Raw genomic sequence first — 9,911 nt, 5'->3', positions numbered from 1 at the left:
TGGCATTCGCACTAGATATTTTATTTTCCATCTTTTTGCGGCTCTGCTCTGATAAACCCACCAAAAAGCAAAAAAAGTTCCCGGCAAACATATAAAGTTACAATTCACACACTCACAAATAATAATTTATTGCAATTAATTTATACACCTTAATTAGAATTCAATTAGTTTGAAATTTTAATTAATTGATATTTGCGTATACATAGGTAAGTAACTTTTAATTATTATATGGCACAGGAGGAAAGTTTCCGGTAGTTGATCATTCCTCTCTCCCCAGCAAGCCGGAAGTCGCTCCAAACAAGAAGCTGTTAGACACGCGTGTATACTTTCGCCTCCAATTATGCGGCACGCGCGTCGCGTGTTTGTTTAGCAATTGTCTCTCCCCGCAAAGAAGACTTTCGCCGTCCGAATCGCTCGCCTGTGACCTGGATGCAAAGTCGGTTTAAATCCGGAGGGTGCGCACGTGAATGGCGAACAGAGGCAACGCTGGATTAACCTGTGCGTATTACCGAAGCGACTTTGTTGGTTGTTACGCCACCACCACCGCCGTATTTAAATGTGCAGGGGAAAAAAGTCACGTCGAGAGATTAATTCCTCAGTTATTCGCGCCTGTTGTGCGCGTATCCACTTGACAAAGTTGGAGTTTGATGCAGTGGCCGGCCCCGACCGGGCGTAATCATCTATCCGGCCGCGCGAAGCGAAGCGCCGAATAGGATCTCGAGATAACGAGAATTTCGCTCTGGCGCGCGCGCGAACGCCATCATTATTCATGCTCATGCTATGAATTGCTACGAGGACAACGCGCGCTGCCATCCTGTCGGGGTTGGCGTCGCTCGGCGCTGAGAGTTGATGAAAAATGGTAGACAAATTGAAAACTTGTGCCGCGCTAAGCACCAAAGAAAACGGATACTATCTTCTCGAGAAAATATCAAATTATAAATGAGAAAGAGTGCCATTCTATTGATTTCTACACAATTATCGCCAAAATCTTTTTCTTTTTTTTTCTTTCTAAAATTATTCGACTTTTGGACGTTTGCAATCAACAGCTTCATCCTCATCAGTTGAAGAATCATAGTAACGCTTAGGAATCACCTGCTTCTCGTCCTTGACCAATTCTCCATCACTATTATAATAAGTACTGGGAAAAGGAGGTGGTGGAGGGGGAGGCGGACGAGGTCTAGTTATTGGAATGATATCCGTGGTGCCCAAGTCCCGCAACTGTTGCATATAGAAGTCCATCATATCGGTAGGCACGCGGATCTTCGGCGATGGCTCGCTATCAAACTTCTGCGGCGCCAAAGTGAGATTTATCTCCTTCGGCATAGCATCCCAGATCTTCTCCCTCGGTGCCAAACTGATCATCCTGGTGGTTGGGGCAAGATCGATTGGTATCTTCTTCTTCTTCTTCAACATCCGAGGTGGTAGTGGAATGGAAGCCATCACCTTGGTCAGAACTGGCTTCGGCCCAGGGACCGTAGGAATAGAAGGAATGAATAAAGGAACGAATGTGGCAATTGGTGACGATGGTATCGGCTCAGTAGAGTTTGAGGATGCGGTTGTACCCGATACATCCCCGAATGAGTCTGAGCTGGAGGTGTCCGGCGTATTGAGCCATGCTAAACTATCGCGGAGACTCAAGGGAAGAATACATTCAGGGGTGCTGGATCCCCTCATGGTTCTTGGTGTTATAGGCGTTGTTGGTTCCCTCTCGAGGACATCCTCGGGTTCGGATAAGGTGGTATCATTGAGTTCGGATGAGGTGTTCTCATCAGAGGTGGCAGTAGAATTGTTGCCTGTGGACATTGAGGTGCTGAATTCGAGGAGTGATGATTTTTAATATGTTTCTTTAGAATTTGTTAGGACACGAGATCTAAATAGTATATTAAGTATCATGTGGCTAAACTGGGGTTTTAGTCACGAGGCGTTTAATCAATCGAGTGTTTAACAACGTTTAGCCATGTGATGTTTACGTTATTTTTATGGTCTTGGGCTGCACCGAAGGCAAACACGCAGGCGCAAGCCTCAGTCCATGACTAAAGCACTTTAGTCACGGTCTTGGCCATACATGTCTAAAGCACCAATTTTAGTCTCAAAAACCGTGAAAAATTTGACGGTATAAAGGTGGAAGTAAAAAATGACATTTGAAAGCAATACATCGTTTCTTATCTTATTATCTTATAGCGAGGAAGGGTGAGGCCCTTAAGGGAACTATGGCACTACTCAAGCGTTGTTCTAACCACAATGATACCTGTAAGGTCGTCGGCATACAACACGTTTCGCGCCAGGGCGCTGTAAGGATTCCATGGCATGTACTTACTTGAAGAAAAAAAAACGGCAATCGTATGTAATACGTATGTAATAATACTGTATAGTGGCATCAAGTACTTACCGCATAATGAAATGTTATTTAACGTTCTAGGGTGTAATATCAGAACTCTTCAATGTACACGGACAGGAGATGCGAGTACGTGCAATGCACCTAAGCAAATAATAATAGGTTATGTGTAAGATACAAAACAAATTAAAAAGCAAAGCGCGAAACAAATTTGATTACTTAAACGCGCTTGCTTGATTCATTTCTTTCTTTATTTATTTATTTATTTTATTCTTTTCAATACCAGCAATATGAACGCTCGGTATTGTCGTGTGCCAGTGCTGCAGTCGCGCCGTCAACAAGTCGAACCGGTATTGCTTATCTCTTATCGTCTCTTATCTCGATTCGCGTGCATTCCTCACCGAACTCAACGCGTTTCTTGTGCAGTTAAACTCAGTATTAACGCCGCGTTTTATTAGATCGGTCGGGTATTGAATTTAAAATTAATAAGAGTATGGTATTTTGTGAATACAAACCCGAATTACATATTATCGTTTTCCGATTGTTTTCCGACAATGCGTGTGCGTGAATAACTTTTCTTCCTTGACATTCGAGGAGAAGAAGTACCGATGTCCAATTTTCGCAGTGTTTTGCAGATCATAACCAGGTACTGTGCCGTAGATTAAGAATTTTCAATGCGTTCGTTTCTATTGCTTTTAGTTTACGTAATCTTCGCAACTAAAATTGATTTTGAGCACTTTTAATCGCATTTTTAAATGTTTTACCTCTCGGTATTAAATTATGTTAATATCTTATCTAATAGAGAATTTTCCAATCTTTCATAATTTTCAATCCGTTGACCGCTATCACTTTTAGTTTAAAAGATATTGGCTATCGAAAATACTCAAAAAAATGCGATGCCCATTTTTGTCAATTTTTCGTTATTAATTATTTTCTCATCTCTTAGATTTAATTAAATTAAATTTAACAAGCTTATCTTATAGAGAATTTCCCGTAGATTAATAATTTTCAATCCGTTCGTTTCTATCGTTTTGGTTTCCGAGTAAAACGCCATCGAAATACGTCGTCGAAGCATATTTTGATCTCGATACGTGCACTCTGCAGTTATATTACATTCCATTTAAAAAGAGTACAAAGTTCAAATGCAAGATAGAATTCTTTACAACTATTCAGAAACGTCCTTTCTTCGGATATTTCTATTACGCTCTTCTGGGTCAAGGTGTGCGCCAAATAAGCGAAGTAAATACGGCAAAAATGGCATTACGACAGTTTGCGGTTTTGCGCGGCTCCGAACTTCATTTGCGAGGATGTTATCATTTCCATTTTCCATTTCCCATTTGCCGGCGCTTTAGAGCAATACGTGCGGCCGCGATAAAAGCCAGATAAGTAAGCATGTAGTTCTTACCGATTGTAATTTAGACAAGAGAAGTAATTACATGGACTGCCTCGCTGGTGGCTGATAAAGGTGTGACCAGTAGCTACTACTGGTGGTGGTTCGAACTGCTTTCACTCCGATAGAAATCTGCTGATTGCCAAACGCGCCACGTCATCATATTTTTTCTCACGAAACACGCAATAAAGATGATATTGGCGTCAATATGATTTTATCATTTACAACTATTGTGTGTGTGTAAACTTATTTACCGAACTATTTGTGTGTGGAATTTGTTTGTTCGCTAAATGCGATGCGTTCATATAAAACGTACCGATCGCGTGTTTGTTTGTGTAACATTTGTTTAATACTTCTGTCGAGCGTGTTCCATTGCGGGCGTACGATTTATCAGAGATGTGTTATGCACGGACGAAATGCATACTGCATAGCTTGTGAGCACGTCCGGTTACTTGTTGATCCATTAGCCAACATTATACCCATTACTATCGATTTTGTTTTTAAACTTCACAACGACGCTTGGGCACTCGACCTCTGTGCTCGTGTTTCATGCACTCAATTCACGTCATAGTTGTGGCATATTCCAATCGCTATTCAAACTCCGCACGGTGCGCAGGTTAAATGTTGAGTGAAAACGGTGAAAACTTCAATTTTTCGCTTTTTATCACGGTTGTAATTGTATGTTGAGTAAACATTTAACTAAAATTGTCACGGTAATAAAGGTAGCTGGTATTTTTATAGGGTTGTAAGGTATTATTATCTTTAAATGTTTGTTTTTGAGTAAATTTGCGTGGAAAATTAGTTTTTTTTTTTTAACTTTTTACACAGTTTTGAAACGAAAAAAGTGGTAATTTATACACGGACGGCTAAAACCGTGAGTAAAATACTTTAGTCACGGGTTTTAGTCACGGGGTGGAGCTTGCGCCTGCGCATTTGCCTACGGAGCAGCACAAAATATAAAAAAACCTAAAAAGTGGAAATATAATGAAAGTAGATAAAATAGCGTCAGTATCACATTGTTAAACGTTGTTAAACACTCGTTTGATTAAACACCTCGTTACTAAAACTCAATTATAGCCACTTGATTCTTAATATTCTATTAAATGTTTGTTTTCGAGTAAATTTACGAGGTAAATTAGTTTTTTTTTACTTTTTATACAGTTTTGGGGCGAAAAAAAGTGGTAAGTTAAACACTGACGTCCAAGGCCGTGAGTAAAATACTTTAGCCACAGGTTTTAGTCACAGGGGTGGAGCTTGCGTCTGTGCGTTTGCCTACGGAGTAGCACAATATCTAAACATACTTAAAAGTGGCAATCAAATAAAATCTCGTGGCTAAACCTTGTTAAACACTCGATTGATTAAACACCTCGTGACTAAAACTCAATTTTAGCCACTTGATACCTAATATACTATTAAATGTTTGTTTTAGAGTAAATTTACGATGTAAATTAGTTAATCTGTTCTTTAAACAAGTTTTTTCTCCGTAAAAGAGTTTTTTCCCAAAGCAAAAATCTGCATTATACATCGCGTAATAAATGCTTTTCAATGCGCGTGGGCGAAGTAATTGAATCCGCCCTTGTTCGCGTTGGCGTCCGAAATAAACAACGCATTATCGGAACGAGAAACAAACCAAGCCGAGAGAGTAATTATGCGAGAGTGTGGCGCGGCCGGCGCTTGATGATGAGCGCACTTTTCAATAGACCACCGGGTTCCGATATTCGCCGGAAATAAAGAACACAAAACAATGCGCGCTCGCGCGCTGCAAACAAGAAAAAATGTTACCCTTCAACAAGAATGATTACGAACGGGGGGCCACGAATAGCCCGCACTGTGCGGCTGAAATCAAGGGTCGACCGTGAAACAAATCGAGAAATGTTAATGTTATTGATGCGGCATAAGAAATCAACCCACCAACAAGACACACTCGAGTACATTGCATCGGCAACTAATCTTCTTAATGTTTATAAGCTCACAAGTATCGGCGGACATTTATTTTAATACGGAATTTTATGGCTGTCATTCGTTCGGCCGAACTAACATTTTCTTTCGGAAATATTCAAAGCCTTTTTCGCGCGCGCACATTAAAACAAGATATAAAAAGAGAGCGAGCTGCTTTGTGCTAATATTTTGAAATAAAATATTTTTCCAACGATGCCAGCATCGTGTATAATTCATGTCGTTACTGTTTCACGTTCCGCAATATTTTTAATTACGAACGGGGCGGTGAATGAATGAAAGCCGCGCGCATTACGAATGCCTTTTGGCTTTCGCGCGCCCCGAAATAACACAAATTAAGCAGCAACGAGCAATTTATTAATAAATTAAATAGCGCGCGGCGGTGACACAAAAGCCGAAGCGTTTAAAGATAAATAGGCGTCGCTTAAAGCGACAGCGAACGCAAATTCAACCCGCAACGGCGGCGCAATGCAAATGCCAAAAACCTGCGGCATCAGCACACAAACGGCCGGTTACTTTGTCGCTCTCGCTAACTTGTTGCGTTAGTTTAAGATTTACAACACATTACATGCGAACGCAGCGCGGGCTTGACAATCCCAGTGTACATTGAAATCGCTACGCTCGGATATAATGGTATATCGTATCACAAAAACTTTGCGCGCCGAGGACAAAAACGCTTTGTTATGGCGTTGTCAAGCGCTTCCTGCCGTGTCATCAACTCCACAAGTCTCTGTTGTTGAAAAGTTGGAACCGAAGGGCCGTAGATTAAGTACATGTAGATATTTATGCGCATAGTTTAACAATTCGCTTGATTGTGGAAAAAATCTCAAGTGAAAAGAAAATATATTCCAAAGCTTAATGTAATAAGACACAACTTTCGCCATAACGGAAAGAAACCTTTGTTCTGGTTAGTCAAGAGGTGGTTGTTGGTAGTCATAACGAAGAATCCCAACTACATTCATGCGGCGTGTCGCTAACTCCGCAAATCTTCAACTTGAAGAGACTTTAAGTTTGTAAGACGAGAGTTGCGGCTTGAGGTGATATTGCTTTTTTAGCAATAAAGATTAAAGATGATATTGCCAGCGAGACAAACACGACGACGAGTTTGGCTTTTAATTACCACTTGAAAAATTTCACTCGCAACGATTATTGCGCGGATCAAATGAACAACACGCCGCCGGCGACCACCGGATGATACCGAAAAGTTTTCCGGCGCAAACACGCGACGCGATTTTTTAATTTTATGAGATTTTTATGAAAACATTTTTCTGGGACAATTACAAAAAAGGGAGAGTTCGCCGAGCTTGAATTATTAAAAATGTTAGCCTTGAACGTATTGTCTTCGGCGATAGCATGGGGGCGGCGGCGGGAAGCAGTGCGAGAAGCGAGCGGTTCTTCTCCTTCCATCGCAAGCGTCACCCTGCTTTTGCTCTACGCAACCAACTTGCATTGCGTCGCTCGCTCGCTCGGTTTTACTAAAATTTAATTAAAGAAGTTTTATTCAGCGGGTCCGAAACTCCAACTTCTTACTTCTTACTCTTTAACTCGAGCAGTGCGGCGCCGGCATCGCGCTCCTCCTCGTCTCGCACCCCGCCTAATTCGTCCGCCGCCGCCGCCGCCTCTCCACCACGGCAATTCGTTTCGCCGTCGCGACCACTATTCCTGCGCCTCCTCCTCCTCGCGCCGCGCGTGAGGTTGGCGGGAAGATGACGGCGGCGGCAGCGGCGGCTACGTGTGCACGAGGTGCAAGCGGTCGCTTGCCTTTTCACCCGCTTGCCTTCGGTAACCGAAACTTTCTTCGGCGCATGTGTGTGTAAGCCTGCATGCTGAAAGTTTCCGCTTCAAAACGCCAGGATAGACCACTATGGGGGTGAAAAGCGGGGCATCTGAGCGGATCGCAAATCGTTATTGCACAATTTTATGTCAAAAGGATCAAAATTCGGGTAGGAATACATATTTTAGTCGTTGTATAGTGTTACTATTGCAATAGAAGCATGTTCGGTACTTATACAGCAAGTCAAAGCATAGGCCATCGTAAAAAATATAAAAACAGTTTTTTATGCTAGATAATAGTTTATTAAGTATCAAGTGGGCCAAACGGGAGTTTTAGTCATGGGATAGATTGAGATTGAGCTTAGGAGCGTTTACAAGCTTTATCCTGTGACTAAAGTACTTTAGTCACGACATTTACAACTCATTTTTAAAATATTGCTTTTGGTGTCTAAAAACCGTGGAAAAACAGCGCTTTAAAGGTGGAAGTAGAAAAATTAACATTTTTAGTCATAGTATAGTGTCACTTTTGCAATAGAACCGCGTTCGGTACTTATACAGCAAGTCAAAGCATAGGACAACTTAAAATAGTTCAATATCGCTTTTTCTTGAGTTTTTGGTAGGAAATTGTTTAAGAACGTGCCTAGCGAGCGTTAAAAAGTACTAAAGTACTTTAGTCACGGCCTGTGTCATCCGTGTTTAAAGTATCACTTTTTGTATTTCAAAACCATAAAAAACAGGCGATTTAAAGGCAGAAATAGAAAAATAAACATTTTTAGTCATAGAATAGCCCCGCTGTGGCAATACATTAGCGTTTGGTACTTATCCAGCAAGTCAAAGCATAGGCCAACCTAAAAACCACATAAAAACCGTTGCAAATAAAATTGCATCCTAGATAAACTACTTTATCTAATCTGAGCTCCACCCATTCGAGTTACCCCGACACGCCCACCGCATTATCCTGTCCAGATAAATTTATAACTCCTGCTTGAATGCGCGAACTTCCCCGAAACTTTTAATAAGAAAATATTCTTCTACTTACCGTATAATATCCATTTTCCTCCGGCGGCGGCGGCGCCAGCATCACCTTTAATTCAAATTTGAGACAATAAACACACTCTGAATGAAAACGCATAGAAGTCATACATATATTATAATTAAAAACGTATAATGTACATCATTTACATCTTTAATAAGTAATAAGTCATACAATATGCACGCTGTTGCACTGCAATGCAACAGAGTCCAATCAAAATTGTATTCGTAATAATTATCGCTTCAATTACACTTTCAGTAGGTTCGATTAGCCGTGAATGCGAACCGCGATCGGTTCATTAATACATTAAATCTTCATTTCGAAACAATAATTGCATAATTTTCATCATATTTACATTTGGGAAAACATTGCGTTAAACTATGAAAATTGACCGCAACAAATCGATTCGAATTTAGTTTTATGTTCGTAGGTACATGTAGAAAACTTGAATTGGAACGAAATCGACGAAAGAATTAACTTCTTGGTTTATAGTACGATTAACATACAAATTTGACATCTACATGCTGATCGATAAGTTGTACATTAAACGAAATTATTATTTTGATAGGCGTACGGAACAATTAGTTGGTATAGTTTGGTTGAAGTCCTTGAAACGCTTATGAACCCGCCTCAGGTTTCGAAGTTTCACTTAATTCGCGTTTAGTTAACTTCCGGATTGTTGTGTTTTGCTAGGTACGCGCAGTTGGTACGCCTTCTAATTTGTTCTACGCATGCGCAACGTACTCAGATGGTTTTAGTGAATTTTAGCGGGTTGCTGAGGTCGATTTTCATTGATTCTTTGATTCGATGAACGCTTGTGTTAATATCTTCTTTGTTTTTTGTTTTGTTTACATTTAAATGTAACATTTAAAGCAAGTTATTGTCAATGCTACGAGCTTAGATACTTAGTTTCGTTTTCCTCCACGTTCCAAACCAAACGCGCGATATTTTTTCAACATAAAAGATAAATAGTGATCATCATCAGCGAAACAAATTGTGCGGTGAGTGTCGAGTGCGTATTGTATTTTCCGGCGGTGTAAATCGTGCAGTTGATGGAGATATGACCGGGCGCGCACAATATTTTGATGCGCAAAGTCAATTATGTGGCAGCGCGGGCGCAACTTTTGCTTTTGTAAACCGAACGCCCGGCACCACATCGAAAGTTTGTAACATGTCACCGGCGTTCCGGCGAACGCGTCCAACTTATCGGACACGCGGCGGGCGCTGCACCAGCGCGACACATGACTGATTTTCGAAATTGTTTCGGAGTTGCCCGAACTGACACTTGTCATGCATATGCTGTTGCATATTTATAACACACTCGATGTGCACACACTGCGCGATGAACTGTGTCAATAATAAAAAACGTGTTGAGTTCGCCTGATTAATGGATAACTTTTGGTTTTGCAAATCGATAAAATGGC

The 9,911-nt window shown here is 41.0% G+C and overlaps 1 protein-coding gene across 2 annotated transcripts; it reads right to left on the bottom strand.

Moving 5' to 3' along the window:
* Nucleotides 1–933: 933 nt before the first annotated feature.
* On the bottom strand, nt 934–4,026 carry LOC135795595 (uncharacterized). 2 transcript variants are annotated; one of them, XM_065307323.1, is made up of 4 exons: nt 3,741–4,026; nt 2,390–2,479; nt 2,249–2,316; nt 934–1,793 (listed from the first exon to the last, which is right to left on the bottom strand). In XM_065307323.1, the coding sequence occupies exons 2-4, from the start codon at nt 2,392–2,394 to the stop codon at nt 1,015–1,017; spliced, it is 852 nt and encodes a 283-aa protein (XP_065163395.1). In that variant the 5' UTR covers nt 2,395–2,479; nt 3,741–4,026; the 3' UTR covers nt 934–1,014. The 2 variants fall into 2 exon arrangements, with proteins under 2 accessions (XP_065163395.1, XP_065163387.1); XM_065307315.1 differs by lacking the exon at nt 3,741–4,026 and having other exon boundaries at nt 2,390–2,516.
* Nucleotides 4,027–9,911: the final 5,885 nt, after the last annotated feature.

Source organism: Atheta coriaria, unplaced genomic scaffold (assembly GCF_025399875.1).
Source record: "Atheta coriaria isolate IRGN ID8LTWV9N9 unplaced genomic scaffold, Caltech_Dcor_3.1 hic_scaffold_1_pilon, whole genome shotgun sequence".
NCBI classification, from domain to species: domain Eukaryota; kingdom Metazoa; phylum Arthropoda; class Insecta; order Coleoptera; family Staphylinidae; genus Dalotia; species Dalotia coriaria.
Note: the sequence above shows the minus strand (reverse complement) of the source record. Positions and strands in the feature narration are given on the sequence as shown.